At 41.2% G+C, this 19,199-nt stretch overlaps 1 protein-coding gene across 1 annotated transcript in view; it reads right to left on the bottom strand.

The window, feature by feature from the left end:
* Nucleotides 1-11,061, bottom strand: part of htr2cl1 (5-hydroxytryptamine (serotonin) receptor 2C, G protein-coupled-like 1) — a 93,555-nt gene extending 82,494 nt beyond the window's left edge. The window contains exon 1 of the mRNA XM_037688324.1: nucleotides 10,644-11,061. Coding sequence (XP_037544252.1) covers nucleotides 10,644-11,061 — 418 coding nt within the window. The remainder of the gene's footprint in view (nucleotides 1-10,643) is intronic.
* Between the last annotated feature and the right edge of the window lie 8,138 nt (nucleotides 11,062-19,199).

The following is a 19,199-nucleotide window of genomic DNA, read 5'->3' as shown; positions in this document are numbered from 1 at the left end:
TGTGTGTGTGTGTGTGTGTGTGTGTGTGTGTGTGTGTGTGTGTATACATATCACTTCAAGGTATTATCATGATGCACACAAAGAGCCAAGAAAAAGCCTTAAAAATACAAAAGCAAAAGCAAAAAACATGTCTGAGTTACCCATCCATCCATCCATTATCTTTACCCGTTTATTCCAGTTTGGGTCACGGGGGTCGCTGGTGCTCATGTCCAGCAATCACTGTGCGAGGGGCGGGGTACACCCTGGACGGGTCACAAGTCCATCACAGGGACACATAGAGACAAACAAGACAAACAACCATTCACGCTCTCACTCACACCTAGGGACAATTTAGAGTTACCAATCAGACTAACATGCATGTTTTTGGTCTGTGGGAGGAAACTGGAGTACCCGGAGAAAACCCACGCATGCACAGAGAGAACACGCAAACTCCACCCAGAAAGGCCCCTGGACTGGGGTTTAAACCAAGGACCTGCTCGCTGAGAGGCAGCAGTTCTACCAGTTGCGCCACCGTGCTGCCCGTCTGTGTTACCCATTAATAATATTTATATATTATATTGATAAAATTCATAACTGGCTGTGATTATCGTACCCACCACTGCGCCCTGTATTCACTGGTTAACTGGACATCATTAACTTCACGCAGACTCTCTCACTGGTACATTTTCATCTTTAAATCACTTCTTGGTCTGATGCCTTCATACATCTCCTCCTACATGTCTCTGCGTGAGTGCAGCTACAGCGTGCACTCTCAGGACATTATTACCTGCAATGTTCCCTCAGTGCGGACTGAACTCGGCAAAAGGGCCTTCTCCTACTCCGCTCCTGTTTCCTGGAATATCTTGCAAAAAGACTTGAAGCTCTCGACCTTGACCTCTCTAAGTGGCTTTAAGAATCTGTTGGACTTCTAGCAAGGACCAACGCAGACATGTTCCTGTTTATAGTTTTCTACATTTGCCTTACAATTAAGTTTTTGTTACTTTTTTGGCCATCTTTTTTTTCGTATTAAAAAAATCTGTATGCCTTTTTATAACTGACTATTGTTGTCACTGTTGTCCATTGTTGTCATCTTTCTTTGTTGAAATCAGGTCTGTCTTGTAAATGAGTCCTCAAGGTTCCATGGGATTAACCTGTCTAAATAAAGGTTGAAGGAAAATTTCCATGTTCTTCATCCTCTGTAAGATCAGACATATTTTAATTAAAGAACAGCATCAGTTAATAATTATTAAATGAAATAGAAAGTTGGGTTCCTGTTTGCACAACATATCAAAATCCCAGATAAAAAAAAACATATTTCCCATATCATATAAAAAGAACTTGGATGATGTTATTATTGAGCAACAAAGTTTGAAAAAGCAGTGGAGAAAACAAAGAAAAAATATTTCACTTGAATGTGGGGTTAAAAAAGCACCTGAGTATAAACAAATAACTACAGAAATAACCATTTCTGCAAAAGTGCCTGTTGAGTTCTAAATATTATAGCTGAAACATAGTTGTTGAAGCTAAAATAAGTGAAACACTAGCTAAAATCAACAATGAACAAGAGGCTAACGAAAAGTAGCAATACGTAATCAGAAAAAACCTGTAAATGCTAGCTAAATGCTATAGTAGTAGAATAGTATGTAAAAATTAAAAGTTGCAAAGCTCTAGCTAAAAGTGGAATAATTCTAGTTATCAGTAGCAGATTAGTAGCTGAAAGCTAAAAGCCACAGAAGGCTACTAAAATCTAAAGCAACAAATTGAATGATGATCCATGAGTCAGAATTATCACATTATTCTTTTAAAGACAGATTTGACAATAAGTATAATCTAAAATATCATAACAACTTTGAAAAAATGATCAGTGCCCAAAACTCAAAGGTGAAAACATACAGGAAAAAAAAAAAATCTAAAACAAAAGTTGATGTGAATAAAATGTTTGTATATATACATTAAAGGAGATCGATTGTGTCAACTGGTGATGAAATTAGTTGTGTTTTGGATTTGATGCGTTGTGTCCAACTGATGATCTCTGTTTACAGTTACTGCAGCAATTTTTGTGTCTTCTGATCTGAAAATGTAGGAGGGGGGCTGGAGGCCTGCCACCAAATGATAGCCCTCAAGATGGAACAAAATCTCTACACTGAAAGCTAATTCCTATTTCCTCAAATGCTGAAGAAAGGGTGCTTAAAGCTCTGCAGGCAGTAAAAGGTGAGAACTGAGTGAACTTCCTCCAGATTAATGTATCCTCTTCCTTTTCTTTTCTTTCTTTCTTTTTTCTCTTTTAGCTAAAGCAATTCGAGGGCTGGTGCCAGATTAAGTTCTTAACTGGTTCCACCCACTCTAAAAAGCCAAGAACTAGTTGGTTTTTCCAATTAGACTGCCACTTTGGAAACACATTATTGCCCCTTTTTAGTTACGTAACGTTCATTTACGTAACATTCAGTCACGGTACAGCACAGTTTGATTCGACTCAGCACGGTTCCAAGGCTTTTCCACTAGTAACGGTTCCAAGCGGGCCGAACTGGCACCAAAACGTGATGTCAGAACACTTTTGGTCACTGATTAGTCAGGGGGTGGAGTCACTGGCTGACTTGAGAAACTTTTCTCTACAAAAAGATCTGCCATTTGTAATAAGTTGAACTCGAGGAGTGACTGGAATTATTTTAAAGATTTATAAAACTATAATGACAACATTGTGGTGTAATGCTGAAGTGCAGGCATTTTTTGTGCGTGGTGGACGACGACAAAATTCAGAGCGAGCTAGATGGAGCTCCACTGGTCCCCCGGAATCCTCTCCATCGGAGCCTCAGAGCCCCCTCAGGCTGTGAAGGGTATCATCTCCCCAGCTCCGAGCTCCGCTGGTCACCGCGGAAGATTCTTTGTGAAACCGACCTGGAGATTGGGCTCCATGCTCCGGATTTGAAGGCTCTGCAGGCTCTGCAGGCTCTGCGCGCTCCAAGCTCTGTTGTTCACCGCGGAGAATCATACGAGCTGCCGAAGCACGCGAGGCGGGGTTCGGACCATGTAACCACGTACACGTTCAATCATCCCATAGGTACAATTTAAATTTCTGCTGAAAGTCATGCTTTAAGGAGACATATCGAAGATTTTCTCTCATTATCTCTAAAAACCAGATTTGATTTCTTAGGTTCGTCTGCTTTTAAACATGTTTTTGTTTAATGATCAATGTTTGCGAATACTTTTTCCAATGCTTTTTGATTTGCATTTAGCATTGCTGCAAATAATAATTACGCATGACATTTCAAACACGATTTATAAACACCAGCTGGTCATATTAGAAGATTATGAGAGTTCATTAGAGCAGCAAACTGTGTTTATACATCTTGTGGAAAATGATGATTGTAAATTTAGCTGTATGAACTGCATTGGCCTGCATGAACACCTCCATTAACAAACAGCAGGATGAAAAACAATAAGATCTCATTTCACTGCTACATATTAATGTTGAAGCTTAGAATTTTTTTATTGTTTTGAATAAAGCAAACTAAATACTGTGTGCTGGGAATTTTTAATCATGGCTCTCACATAGCTTTAATTGTTTGATGGTCTTTTTTAGCCCTGCTAAAGTGTCACTAACAAAAGTATTACTGCACTCAGACATGGCAAATAATATAAAAAGGTGCATAAATGGGCCCAAATGCAGGCAGGCAAGACACAGGTACAAAAGGGAAACTAGTAACAAACTGAACAAATACTTTAGGCAGCATATGTAATGTGCAGAAACTAAAAAATATATAGGAACCAGAGGCCCTGACAGACAGAAGCCAGGTCATATATGTACTGGAGCATTCAGGAATTCAAATAGGTGTGCTGATTACTAATGAGAGACAGGTGACTGCAGAGCTGGAAGCAGGAACAAGTCAGGATACTTAACTTTAATGGTTCAAAATACCCTCAGTCAAGACCATATACATAAATGATGGATGAAGCAACTTCATTAGCTTCCATTGTCCAAAATTGAAGCTATAATGTTTAATTTTTAGGTGCTGTCATGTTATATTTTTAAACCAGAATCTGAGCACTAGAATATAAGATTGTACCATTGATACTAAAGTCACACTTTTACACCTTCCCATCTTTTAAACACGCTGTTATATTGTCCATCACAGCATAACATGAAGCTTTTATAAGCCTTACATAACTAATTGAAACCAAATGTATTGAAATAAAATGTTTATTTGAACATATAGGCAAGGTAAGGTTTATGTTATTTATCAAAAATGAACACCTGAAAACCTTACTTGAAGTGTATTTTTATTTTAGGAAAATCTTCCATTTTGGACATGCTACACTGCAGCCAGACAAGTGGAAGCATTTCCTGACTTCAACTTTTCATCGTCCGGTCCTGTCTCTAGTCATACTATATCTTTGTGGTCAAGACACACTGCAGCCACAACTTTTATACTTTATTCTCTATATGGCGTGCTAAGATTCATAGCTGGCTGTAATTATCGTATCCATCATTGCACTCTGTACTCATCGGTCAGTTGGTCATCATTAACTTCACGCAGACTCTTTCACTGATACATTTTCATCTTTACATCACTCCTTAGTCTGTTGCCTTCATACATCTCCTCCTACATGTCATGTCGTCAGTGCAGTTACAGCGTGAGCTCTCAGGACATCATTACCTGCAGCGTCCCCTCACTGCGGATTGAACTTGGGGAAAAAGGTATTTTCTTACTCTGATCCTGTAACCTGTAGGGGGCAGCTGTAGCTGAGTGGTTGGAGCAGTTGTCCTCCACTGCAAGAATTGGGGGTTTGATTCCACCAACAGTCATATGCCAAAGTGTCCCTGGGCAAGACACCAAACCCCTCATTGCCTCCAATGTGTGTCCCATCGGTGTATGCATGTGACAAAGCTCTGATTATTCATTGTATAAATCTAGTAGAGTGCTGTATGAATGAGTAAATGAGGGCACAGATTGTAGTGTAAAGCACCTTGAGTATCTTGATAAGATAGAAAGTCGCTATATAAGTACAGTCCATTTACCATTTAACCTGGAATACCTTGCAGCAGAAACAGAAGCTGTTGAGTTTGACCTCTCTACAGGATTTTAAACAATTGTTAAGTTCAATGGTAACATCAGTGCAGACATGCATTGGTGCATGCACAGGTTGCTGTGTGTATCTTATCTGTGATTTGTCTAAAACAGGTCTGTCTTGTAAATTAGTCCTCGTGACTCAATGAGACTAACCTGTATAAATAAAGGTTACATGAATTCCAATAAGTTTATCAAACAGATAATTAGTAGCAATAATCGTAGCCATTCATCCATCCATCCATTCAGCCATTATCTTTTACCCACTTCCTACATTTTGGGTCACGGGGGTCGTCGGTGCCCATATCCAGCAATCACTGTGCGAGGGGCGAGGTACACCCTGGACAGGTTGCAAGTCCATCACAGGGACACATAGAGACAAACGAGACAAACAACCATTCACTCTCTCACTCACATCTAGGGACAATTTAGAGTTACCAATCAGCCTAACATGCATGTTTTTGTTCTGTGGGAGGAAACTGGAGCACCCGGAGAAAACCCACGCATGCACAGAGGGAACATGCAAACTCCACCCAGAAAGGCCTCTGAACCGGGATTTGAACCAGCGACCTGCTCACTGAGAGGCAGCAGCTCTACCAGTTGCACCACCGTGCTGCATAATCGTAGGGTTTTAATAAAAATAAAAAGGTGCTCTTATAGACTGCAGGAGCTTTTGCCTCCTTTGGGATCGTCTCCTCTCTATACTCTGTCCCTATCACACATGCTGCATACAGATACTGTTAGAGCACGATATAGATTACAACATAAGGTCATGCTTTACTTTTGAGGCAACAAAACAACAACAAAACTTTCAGAATTTGTAATTAAAAAAACTGACTTGATTAAATATTTGTATTCAGGAGCATTTAGCTCATTATTTATATAATGAGTCATTACTAATTATCCACCAATGTTGGTTATTAAAACCTTTCAGTTTTGATTAGTCTTTTCTAAAAGACAAACAGAATATTTGTACACTTTGTGTGGAGTCTATAAAAGTACACAAAATAAGCACCAACTAATTCTTGACCAGTGGTGGGAGTGGTGGCGCAGAGGTTAGAGAAGGTTGGCCTGTGATCGGAAGATCGCCGGTTCAAGCCCTGGTACCGACAACATCAAAAATGTGGGTGGGGTAGGTGAAGCACCCACACCCGCCTCCACTCTCATTCGCCCCACTCTGCGCCCATGAGCAAGACCCTTAACCCCCATCTGCTCCCGAAAAAGGTCTTTCTTGAAAATTAGTTCTCGTGGCTCAATGAGACTACCTGGATAAATAAAGGATAAAAAAAAAAAAAAGCCATTCATGTTTTAATGTGATTGCAGTTACTGTGAACATTGCTTACTGCTGCTTCCACAGTCAGAACTATTCATTGTCAAGTTAAATAGAGTCGGAGCCTTCAGAAATGGGACTGTATTTAGTATGTGTGTCTCAGGCTCATCTGTCAGTTGCCCTCGCCAATCAATGCATTCATCTAGCAGCGAAATGATGGATACCACTCAACGTATAGATTCGACTCTATTCAAGTGTGTCTTTCTAAGGGTCTTCGGTGATGTACGAATGAATGCTTGAGAGCAACACTGCCTATTTGTCTCGGCCTGTTTCAGCCTCAATTTGTGAACCTGAAAGACCAACGTGTGTGTGTGTTTGTGTTTGTGCAAAACTCTGATTACAACAGTGAGCAATCAGTAGCTGCAGCTTGAACTGACAAACACACAGAGTGAGCGAGCGAGTGTGTCTGCTGACCATCCGTGGCCCATTAAGCAGCAATCAACCCTCCCTGTCCTGCTTAGTATTCCTGAGGGATTCTTGACAGCTACAGAGCGATTGGCTGGGGATCCAAGTTTGGCAGAGTTTGGATACAAAAAAAATGAAGGGCAGGCGAGAAAGAAATAAAAAAAGGGGTGAATTTGTCTGAACCTACTGGATGTCCATATCTTCTAGGCTTATCAATAACCTGTCCATTATCTTTTACCCGCTTCTTCCTTTTTGGGTCAAGGGGTTCACTGGTGCCCATGTCCAGCTACCACAGTGTGAGAAGCGGGTGTCACCCTGGACACGCCTCCAGTCCATCACAGGGACACATAGAGACAAACAACCATTCACTCTCTCACTCACACCTAGAGACAATTTAGAGTTACCAATCAGTCTAACATGCATGTTTTTGGTCTGTGGGAGGAAACTGGAGTACCTGGAGAAAACCCACATATGCACGGAGAGAACATGCAAACTCCACCCAGAAAGGTCCCAGGTTGGAATTTGAACCGGCAACCTTCTCGTTGAGAGGCAACAGCTCTACCAACTGTGCCACAGTGCTGTCCCCTCATCAGTAATACCTAGAGAAATTGTATTTTATACAAAAAATAAAAAAATAAATCAATGTGACTACTGAGTGCTGAATGACTGCTGAAATTAGCTGATGGGGCTAAAGCTGAGTGGTCAATGTTAAATCAGCAGAACAGAAGTTAAAATTAGCAAATGCAAGTTAGATTGAACAGAGCACAAGCTAAAAGTAGCAGAACAAAAGCTAAAACCAGCAGAGCATAGCTAGCAGTTAAACGCAGCAAGAAAGAAGTTAAATTTAGCCAAAGAATACTAAACTAAAGTCTCTGGAGAAAATCTGATGGAGAATGCTAAGTTGCGGCAACTTTAAAATTTTGATTTGACAGTACTATGTGTTGAGGTTTGCTCTCAGCTACAACCATACTACATTTCTTCTCAATAAAGAATGACTCAGTTGTAGTCAATTTTGTGATTTCTGAGGTAGCTGTGGCAGCCATATTGAATCAAAATGGCTCCAAAAGGTAATCAGTTCTAGAGATACACATGATGATTACTGTGAGTTTCAACCAAAATCCAACAAGCTGTTCATGAGATATGTTGCTAACAGAAAGACCATCCAAGTTTACATGTATTTCTAAATGTGTGTTCTTGAAGTCAAGTCAGAGGTGTGTGTGTGTGTTTGAGCAGGGTACAGTAATACAGATGTGACAGATGCATGAAGAAAAATGGCTGATGGGGCAAAATTCTGCTTCAAAAAAACAGCTGCTGTGTGAAAACTATATGGTCTATAGAAGAAATTCTTAAAGTGTGAGTGAGACAAGACATTGGACCACACTCATGTGACTTTTCACATTTTTACATCTCTACATCATAGATATGACGAGTTAAAACACTCCTCATATTTTGATCTGAACCAAAAAGTTGTCAGTTTTATAATGGTGAAAAATAGGAGTGAAATGTTCACATTCTGCCTTCAGAGGCATCTCATGAAAAAACATAACTCCTACAGCCAAGCCAGAACGATGTGGTGGTAGGAAGAGTTTGTTCGATGACTTACTGAGTTTTGTTCAGATACCGCTCCACTCTGGGTCATGTGACCTCACTGAGGCAGTTAGAGGCTGTTCATTCTGTCAGTGTTTTTCAATGAGAAAAATGGTGTCTTTGTTAGCAAAGTCCATCGCCATGGTAACTCGAAATGTCACTAAATGTAATAGTGCACATCAAGCTGCCAAGCCAAATGTTTTGATACAAAATTTGTGGAGGTATACCTTGCAGTTCAGGCCACATTAAAGTTGACCTCCAGGTCCAGGCTATTAGGCATTACAACAGACTCAAAGCACAAGAACTCTTTGACTAAAAGCATATGATGCCACAGTGCTTAATGATCAAATTTTCAATCATAATGGCAGTTGCCATAGTGGGGGCAAAGTGGACTGAGGTGGGTACAATATGGGCAATGAAAGTAAATGGCCTTCAAGCATTGTTTAGGGCAATGCAATTGCATGGCTTATTGGTTGCTTGGTCACAAACATTTGTAACGCACATAGGAAAATTTGATCTTTTACTTGGAATTTTTACTCAACAAGTAGCCTCCAACAAAGTGGTTTAAAATATCCTGATGCATGCTCAGTAATCCAGGTAGATAAATCTAACAAGGTTAAGTCAGGGCCTCTAGACAGATTCTTCGTTGTTGAAACATTTCGTCTTTTATCCAAAAGAGTTCTTCAGTCTGAGGAACTGCAATAGTCTTATGAGCAGCTGCTTATAAGACTGAGTTTGTTGCAGCTCCTCAGACTGAAGAAGACTTTTGGATAAAAGACGAAATGTTTCAACAAAGAAGAATTCACGACATGTACCACGTGAGATGCAAATGACAATGAAGAAAACCTTGACCTTGAATCTGTCCAGAGGACCTGCCTCAACCTTGTTAGATAGTCTTGAACAGTTGCAGCCCACTGAGATACTACCCTACATAATGCATGCCTTCTTGGTGACTATAAAATAGTGAACACTACATTTACCAAGTGGCTTTAAACCATTGGATTTATTTAATAGGACATGTGTTGCCACCATGAGACCAACAACTGTTTTGGACTTCTGGCGTTAGCCCTCTGTCAGTTTCAAGTGTTGCTATCTTACTGTTATGGAAAATGAAGAACCCAACTAAGCAAAGGATCAGACCACTTATCAGTCAATAATAAGCCCTTAGCTGACACATGTTTAGCTTTAATGATCAAAAAGAAATAAAAGCATATAGTTTACCTTGAGAAAATATTTAGTAAAACATAACAATCAATATTTTCTCTGATATACATAAAAACTGACCTTTTTGTCTGACTACAGAAGTTACTCGGATCAAGATCAGCAAAAAGCCACAAGCTGACGTATCTAAAATTGAGCTCTTGGTAGTCAGGAATGTCAACAGTGACAATGATTACAATCACTGAAGCAAGAAAATGGTTGACATGTGCTTGTGTACACAAGTGAAAAGGGTTTTCTTGCACACTAGGAGCTCCATGATCACTTATATGATTGTGACATTTACAGGAAGGCTCCTTTGAGGTGTTATGGTGGAGACATGGCTGATATTCCTTCATTAGACCTTTTTTTTGTATTTTTATTTATTTAAGTCTGAAAAAGAAAATAGACCCTTTTATTTTGAAATTAAAAATGTTAAAAACAAAATTCATTCTTTTATAGCACTAAAGTGAGTGTTCATACAGAACTTGAGCTCAGAAACCATGGAGCAGAAACAGTGGTGGTTGGCTGGGATAATATTACAGTTATCAAGCTGACATACACTGAAACTCTAGTAATTTGTATCACATCAGTGTGCTGCATCTCACTGAAGCAAAAATCATTTAAGTAATTGCTCTGGAAAATAATTTGAAATCATCACAGTACACTTGTCACAGTGTGCTGGCAGCAGCTGGTGAGTGGGTGTGTGTTGGAGATCAGTGGTAGAAATCCACTGAGAAGACCGGTTAAATATTGGCAGTGATTAATAGGCATACATTTGTCTCCATTAAAGTAGGACACTGTAAAGAAACACTTTGTCTGATCATAATTTTTTCTTCAATGAAACGTGTTAATTAGGATATACTTGTCTGTAAGTGTGGCAGAGTGTGATGACAACCAAAGATGACAACCCAGTAACTACTTTTTGAATGTTTCATTAAAACCTGTGTTTCATGAGAGTTTCTTAATGGTACAAACAAACACACACACAAAAACAATGGCAAAAGCATTATCGGTCTTAAAGTAATAAATATGAAGAAATGTTTAATCTTGGATGTTTTTGTGCATGCATGACTCACCATACAGGATATTGATGAGGGATATTGGCATGACTAGGATGCCCACCAGCATGTCAGCTACCGCCAGGGACCTCAGAAAGAAGTTGGTTGCGTTTTGAAGCTTTTTTTCCAGTGACACTGCCAGAATCACCAGAATGTTCCCACCGACGGTCAGTGCAATGATAACTAGTATCAGGAGAGCCGGCCAGTTTTTCTCCTTGATCACAGTTCTGGTGACAGACTCCTGTGTAGTCGAGTTGTCCAAAACTAAACTCATGGCGGCCGCACCTACGAATCCACTGCTGCCTCCTATTCCCCATGGCAGAGTTTGATTAAGATCCAAAGGATTGTTGCTTGGCCAGCCTATACGACCTCCAACCTCCAGGGAGGAGGTGGTGGTGCCAAACCCACCCAGAAGAGCCCTTGCTGTTCCTCCCATTCCACAGTGAAACAGACACTTTCTTCAAGATTGAAAGATGATGGATTCCTTTAGTTTTTCCACCCTCCTCATTGGAATATGCAACAAAACAGTGATAGAAAAAAATGTGCTCAGCATAGGAGAGATATTTTAGAGGAGGATATCTGATAGATTGAAGCAGTGGATAGAGGAGAGATTATATTACATTGATGTAAGGTCTTGTTAGCTGCAAATGGCCACTGATTGTGGTTTGAGGTGTGAACCTCCCATTTTCTGCCAAGAAGCCATTAGAAGACGTGATCCCAGGATGTGCACTGAGCCAGACAGTCTGGAGTTGCTGGTTTGGTTACCAGCCACATTCCCCGCATGACTGAATGGAGAGTTTTAATGTTCCTAATTTAGAGCTGGAAATTGGATCACTCATATCCATAGCTTGTTGCCTGCTTTTTCAGCACCCACCCAATCACTGCCAGTTAGTCAGCCATGGCGCTGTTTTAAAAACGGCATTCAGCAATAAATCTTGCTTTTGTGTTGGGTTGTAGTTTCTCCGAGGACGGATCCAAAATCTGTGAAGTTCAGTTTGAGCTGAGGAAAGAACAAATAGAAAGAAAAAAGGACAAATTACTTTAAGAGAATAATGTAAATAAATAAAAAATATTAGAGGCTTAGCATGAAATTTTGAGAAATGGCGACAGAGCTAAAGCCATTTTGGTCAAACCCTGAAAAAAAAAGTTATGCTAGATTTTATAATGAGTATGTGCTGCGAATGACTCTCAGCTACTGCTACACCAAACTTTAACTTATTATCTGTAAAACTGACTGAACTACAAGTGTTATCTAAGGTGAGTTTGTTGTGGCAGCCATTTTAAAAGTGGTTGGCTCCAAAAGCTTTTCATTATCTTTACAGTCAATGATTATCTCTCACTGCCAAAGGCAAAGAAGCGATAAAAGTATTGTCTTTTAATACATTTATTACTTTAGCAAAATATTTAATTAACCACTGACTGAACTTAAAAGAAACATAACCATTTGTTTTGGTATACAGTATATCCAATTGAATAACTTTTGGAGTCAATCTTATTCAATATGGCCACACACTGCTGAGCAACTATAGCAAAACCAAAAATGGCTAAATAACAGTTAATTTGACATATAATGAATTCAAGTTTTGTGTAACAACTGATACTGATCTCTAACTTTAACTCTGGGTGCTGAGAGATTGAGCAAGTTCTGTTTGTAAGTGTTTACCAATAACTATAGGAGACAACTCTATTTGTCAGGAACAACTCTTATGAACAACTAAATGGATTGTGGTGAAACTTTCAGAAAATGATTGCTAAATGTACATCTACAACTGAATATATTTAAGAGATTACTACCTGGATTATTGAACATGCATCAGGATAACTCAATACAAGTTGTCCAACACTGACAACTTTTCTTGGTAGACACAAAAATGGTTATAACTCAGTTAGTTCGAAAAATATTGAACTAAACGGGGTGTAGTATTAGCTTAGCATCATTAACTATACACACTTTGAATGTAACACATGAAACAATATTTTTTACATTCAAATTCAAAAATACTTTATTAATTCCAAAGGGAAATTATTTGTTGTTGTAACTCGTTATCCTCATTTCATTAAGAGATGTTATAGATACTGATGACTGTAGGCTGGGCGGATCACTTGTAAAAGTCCATCCCACAGTGGATCCTAAGAAACTGGCTGCAGACGCCGTCCGATCCGTCCACCCAGACTCGGCTGGCCTCTCGTTTTCCCTGGGCTGTAGGACCACCTGAATGCCGGGCAGAACTCCTCCCAGAGCGATGGCCACTCCTCCCAGCAGTCTGCTGAGCTCCTCGTCGCTGCAGACTGCCAACTGTAGGTGCCGAGGGACGATCCTGTCCTTCTGCTGTCATGAGTCGTGTTTCCTGCTAGTTCCATGATCTCAGTGGTCAGGCACTCGAGCACAGCTGACAGGTAGATGAGAATGCGTCCACAGAACATCCTTTTCAATTCATCTGAGATTTGGGGCTGTAGTTGAGATATAATTTGAGCATTTGAGATGTTAATCAGCTGCTGTTGGTTGTAGAAAACTGCCTTGTTGCCATGGTTACGCATCATAACAAATGTCTAAAACTAAAAAAGTTTCAGTAAAAATTGTTCCAGCTGCACAGCATCTGATACCAGAGGAAACAATCATCCAAAAAATATGATTTACATCCAGAAAAAGAGGAATTAACGTTTCCAAAAGCAAAATTTCAGAATGAAAGTAACAGAGCTGCTCCAACATGCAGCCACCTTGAGCGGCACAATTCTAGAAAATATCATTTTTAGTAATAATAAAAATACTTATTATTGCCAATAAATTTAGGTGTTAATTCTGTTGGTCTGTTGGCAAATTATCTAACGTACCATTAAATGTATTGTAATGAAACTGCCAAAAAGTAATCATTGGATGTTCATCTACATTTGAAAACTTTTGTAGTAAGTCCTATTCAAGATGATCACCGATTCTAATCAATAATAACCAACACAAAAACAACTTTAACAGTTATTTTTGCAGATACTGACTTTAAGTTTGTTATCAAAATACAGTAGCTAAGAGTGATCCCCAATTCAAACATTGCACTGCAGCTTTGATAAAATATTAGCATTACCTTTTAGTCAAGACTGTCTTTAAGTGAAATATCTTATTAACCACCGGGCAGATTTTAATAACACTTGGATTGCATGAACATCTATAGGCTATCTACATTCATAGTCAAGCCAATTCAAAATGGACACCAAAGCTAATTGATATTCATCAACACAAACATGTTTATAACTTGTTTCACATATATTAAATTTGTTTCTACACAGCAATACCTGAAAGACATCCTATGATATACTCTGAGTGCTAACACATCTTGTGAAATCTCATGAGATTGTGTATGCCATTTACGAGGTTTCACTAAAACGGCTATAAAACCATCTCTTCATAAGATGATTTCAGGTTCAGACTCTGGCATGAAAGGAGGTATTATTATGGCTGTGATTTTCCTTAAAGTTTCAATAAAATCCATCAAAATGTTCCTGAGATAATTCACTAATTGATAGTGTTTACTCCAAATAGTGAATTTCAAAATGTTAAGATCTCAAAAGATGTGTTAAGGATGACACTCAGCTCCTATCATGCCACATTTTAACTCAAAATCTGTAAAAATGATTGACTTATAGCTATTGTTGTGGTCTTTTAAGTTGAGTTGACTAGGGCAGCCATCCTGAATTGAGTTAAAAATGTACATCTATAAAATTTTGCAAGCTGTGTTTGTCCAGTGATCCATGAGATATTTCAAAAACTGACAGACATACAAACACAATAAGAAACGGTCAAAAATATTGTCCACCTTTGCTTTTCAGCAGTGGGCAATAATAAGTTCTGCTTGGTATGAACAGCCTTTTATTTAACTTCTGCAGTTCCTTCATGGCTTTCTTTTATTCCTTCTCACGTTTTATAGCCTTATCTCTTTAATAATCTCCTGCACCTTTCATGCAGCCATTAAGCCACCCACTCACACTTCTCTTATTCTTTCTCATCCTCGCAACAATCCTTCCAACAATTTATATTATCATTCGTACTCATGGCAAAATATTTACAAGCAGTGGTTCCTATACATGGCTGTTTAAAATAAATTCAAGTAGATAAACAAAACCTTCGATGTCTGTGCTGAAGTACAATCTGTGTTCTCTATTTCACCCTAACACTCAATGATTTAGTCTCATAAACATTTTCAAGGACAGGTGGAGGAGTTAAAGTGGAAGTGTTTGACTGGGAATGTTTTGTACAAACATCTTTGCCAGTAATAGTAAGACTGAAGAAACCGACGTGGACAATGTGGTACGATGCGTGGGCATGAAAAGTGAATGGATGTGTTTGTATCCTTGTGAGTTTTCATACATAAAAGTGTGTATTTAAGATAAAGAGCATATTTTCAGACAGACCTAGGCCTCCAGCTGAAAATGCTCAGTGGGCAGTGAGCCTCTGATGCTGTAAGATCAAGGAGATCATAGAAAGACAAATGCGTTTGTACTGCATTTTACACAACACTACACATACAGTAGTGTTCTTCACCATGTAGGCGTGTTGCATGTGTGAATGTAAACATTCATTTGCCTTATTTTTTTCATTCAGGTAGGGTCTCCCAAGACAGACTGGTTTTAGATGACAGGTAAGAAGACAAAGAGTGGTTCAGAAGACTTATATGGACAAAAGAAAATAAGGAACCTTGTCGTTCCTTGCCCAGACATATGTTACCGGGGCCCCACCGTGGAGCCAGGCCTGGGGGAGGGGCTTGTTGGCGAGCACCTGGTGACCGGGTCTCTACCCATGGTGCCTGGTTGGGCTCAGCTTGAAGGGTTTGCCTTCCTGTGGGCCCACCACCTGCAACAGGGGCCATTTGAGTCGGGTGCATGATGCCATGGGCAGTGGCCGAAGGAGGGGGCCTTGGCACTCTGACCCTAGCTTACCAAAGCTGGCTTTTGGGACATGGAATGTGACCTCTCTGGCAGGGAAGGAGCCTGAGCTTGTGTGTGAGGTTGAGAGGTACCAACTAGATATAGTTGGGCTCACCTCGATACACAGCATGGGTTCTGGAACCAATCTCCTTGAGAGGGGCTGGATCTTATTCCACTCTGGAGTTGTCCATGGTGAGAGGTGCCGAGCTGGTATGGGTCTACTCCTAGCCATCTGACTTGCTGCATGTGTGTTTGAGTTTTTGCTAGTAGATGAGAGGGTAGCTTCCCCCCAGCTTCAAGTGAGTAGGATGGGCTCTGACGGTTGTTTGTGCCTAGGCGCCAAATGGCTGTCCAGAGTATCCAGCCTTCTTGGAAGCCTTGGCTTAGAAGGTTGCTGGAATGTGTGCCAGCTGGGTACTCATTTATTCTGCTTGGGGACTTCAATGCCCATGTGGGTAACAATAGCGTGAACCAGAAGGGCATGAATGGGAGGAATAACTTCTCTGATCTGAAGTCGAGCTGTGTTCTGCTGTAGGACTTCTGTGCTAGTCATAATTTGTCCATCATGAACACCATGTTCTAACATAAGGGTGTTCATAAGTGCACTTGGCACCAGGACACCCTGGGTAATAGATAAGTGATTGACTTTCTAGTTGTGTCATCTGATTAGTGGCTATTTGTTTTGGACACTCGATTGAAGAGAGGAGCTGAGCTATAAGCTGATCACCACCTGGTATTGAATTGGATCAGATGGCAGGGGAAGATGCCATATAGACCCAGTAGACCCAAATGTGTAATGAGGGTTTGCTAGGAATGCCTAGCTGAAGAACCCATCAGAAAGACCTTCAACTCACAACTCCGGGAGAGCTTTAACTACATTCCAGCTGAAGCAGGAGACATCGAGTCTGAGTGGGCCATGTTCCGTGCCTCCCTTGTTGAAGTGGCTGCTTTGAGCTGTGGCCGCAAGGTTGACAGTGCTTCTCGGGGTGGCCATTCTTGAACTCCCTGGTGGACACCCCGGGTTAGGGAGGCTGTCAAGCTGAAGATGGAGTCCTACCGGTCCTTGTTGGCTGGTGGAACTCCAGAGGCAGCTGAGGAGTACAAGAGGACCAAGTGGTCCACAGCCTTTGCTGTTGCTGAGGCCAAAACTTGGATGTGGCAGGAGTTCAGTGAGGCCTTGGATAAAGACTCTTGGATGGCCCAGAGGAGATGCTGGCAAACCTTCAGGCAGCTGAGGAGGGGAAAGTAGCTCTTTACTAGCACTGTGTTCATTGAAGGTGGGGTGCTGTTGACCTCAACCAGTGATGTCTTCGGGAGGTGGAAGGAATACTTCTCAGACCTTCTCAATCCCACCAGCACGTCTTCCATGGAAGAAGCAGAGTCAGGGGACTTTGGGGTTGGTCTGTCCATAATCATGGCTGAGGTTGAGGAGGTACTTAAAAAGCTCTGCTGCAGTAGGGCTCTGGGGGTGGATGAGATTTGCCCTGATTTCCTTAAGATTCTTGATGTTGTGGGGCTGTCTTTTTTGACACATCTTTGCAACATTGTATGGACATCGAGGACAGTGCCACTGGGTTGTCAGAATGGGGTGGTGGTTCCCTCTTAAAAAGGGGGGAGGGAGGGTGTGCTCAAATAATAGGGATATCATTCTCAGTCTCCCTGGTAAGGTCTATTCAGGGATACTGGAGAAGTGATTCAGATCGTTGGTCAAACCTCAAATCTGGGGGAAACAGTGCATGTTCCATCCTAGCTGTGGAACACTGGACCAGCTGTTTACCCTAACTAGGGTCCTCGATGTGTTGTGGGAATTTGCCCATTCAGTCTATATATGCTTTGTAGATTTGGAGAAGGCATTCAGCCATGTTCCTCAGGCTACACTGTGGGGTTGTTCGGTGAGTATGGGTTTCAGGGCCCATTGTTACGAGTTGTTCGGTCCCTATACAAGTAGTGCAAGAGTTTGGTTTGCATTGCCGGTAGGAAGGCAGACCCCTCTAGGGTGGGAGTTGAACTCCACCATGGTTGCCCATTGTCAATGATTCTATTCATAACTTATGAACAGAAATTTTCTGTGCAACCAGGGGGCAGAGGGATTCCAGTTCAGTGGCTTCAGAATTCCATCTCTTCTCTTTGCAGATGATGTGGTGCTGTTGGCATTATTGTGTCATGATCTTCAGCTTTCACTGGAGCAGTTCACAACCAAGTGTGAAGTGGCTAGGATGAGAGTCAGCATCTCCAAATCTGAGTTCATGGTCTTCAATCAAAAAAGGGTGGATTGCTCTCTTCAAGTCGAGGGTGAGGTTCTCCCTCAGGTAGAGGAGTTCAAGTAGCTTGGGATTTTGTTCATGAGTGAGGGAAGTATGGAGCTTGAGATTAACAGATTGATTGGTGTTGCATCTGCAGTATTGTGGACTATTTACCAGTCCATTGTGGTGAAGAGAAAGCTGTGCTGTAAGACAAAGCTCCCTGTTTACCAATTTGGTCTATGTTCCTACCTGTACCTATGGTCACGAGCTATGGTTAGTGACCGAAAGAATGAGATTGCGGATACACGCGGTTGAAATGAGCTTTCTCCACAGGGCAGAGTTGCATTTGGGCCTAAAAAATCCAACCCGGGCCGGCCTGAACCTGTATCATTTTTTTTCCGGTCCGACCCGACCACTTAACTGTAATCAGAGGCCCGAACCTAAAAGAAGAAAAAAAAGATAAGAAAAGCTTTTACTGCTTTTGTGAGCAAATCAGTTGGACATGATGGTTTAAAAAGCATATTTGAAAGAAAGGAAGATATAAGATTTCTTATTTATTAATAGGAGTCAGTGAATAATTATAGTTATTATAATGTTATATTTATTATAGTTATTATCATTATTAACGGTCGACGGACATGCATGGCTGATAATCCAAATTGGGTCATCAGCCGAGCATGTCTGCCGACGCAGCGGCTAAGTCCAGGTAAGCTTCAGGTGGGTCGCTGACAGTGATCCATCTGGACTTTTTTTTTTCTTACCTCTTTCAACTGGTCAGGCTTGGCCCCGTGCATCAGCTGACACAGTAGCTGAGTCCAGTTGGGCTTTGGATATATCACTAGCAGTGGTCAGTCTGAAGCTTAACTGAAACTTTTTTTACCTCTTTCAACCGGCCCGTCAGCGCGTGTTCAACCGTTCACACGTGGCTGGTGATCCAAACTGGATTGTCAGCCATCCACTGACGCAATCAAAAGCCCAAGACCGACCCGGCCCGCCCATCAAGCAGATTATTTTGGCATGACCAAGCCCAAATTTCAGGTCAGGTTGGGTCAGGACGGGCTCGAATTCGGGTGAGGAATCATAGCTCTACAACAGGGTAGTTTTACTCTCTCTTAGGCATGGGGTGAAAACATCAGTTATCCAGGAGAGACTCAGAGTTGAACCGTTGCTCCTCCACATCGAGAGGAGCAAGTTGAGGTGGTTCGGGCATCTGATAAGGATGCTCCCTGGGTGCCTCTCTGGGTGCCTCCCTATGACGGTGCTTCAGGCATGTCTGACTGGGAGGAGACCCTGAGGAAGACCCAGGACACACTGGAGAAACTATGTCTCTCGGTTGGTGTGGGAACGCAAGAGCTAGAAGTGGTGGCTGTGGAATGCAATGTCTGTGCCTCCCTGCTCAAGCTGCTGCCCTTACGAC

This window comes from Nematolebias whitei, chromosome 1, assembly GCF_014905685.2.
Source record: "Nematolebias whitei isolate Nwh7 chromosome 1, NemWhi1, whole genome shotgun sequence".
NCBI lineage: Eukaryota > Metazoa > Chordata > Actinopteri > Cyprinodontiformes > Rivulidae > Nematolebias > Nematolebias whitei.
Note: the sequence above shows the minus strand (reverse complement) of the source record. Positions and strands in the feature narration are given on the sequence as shown.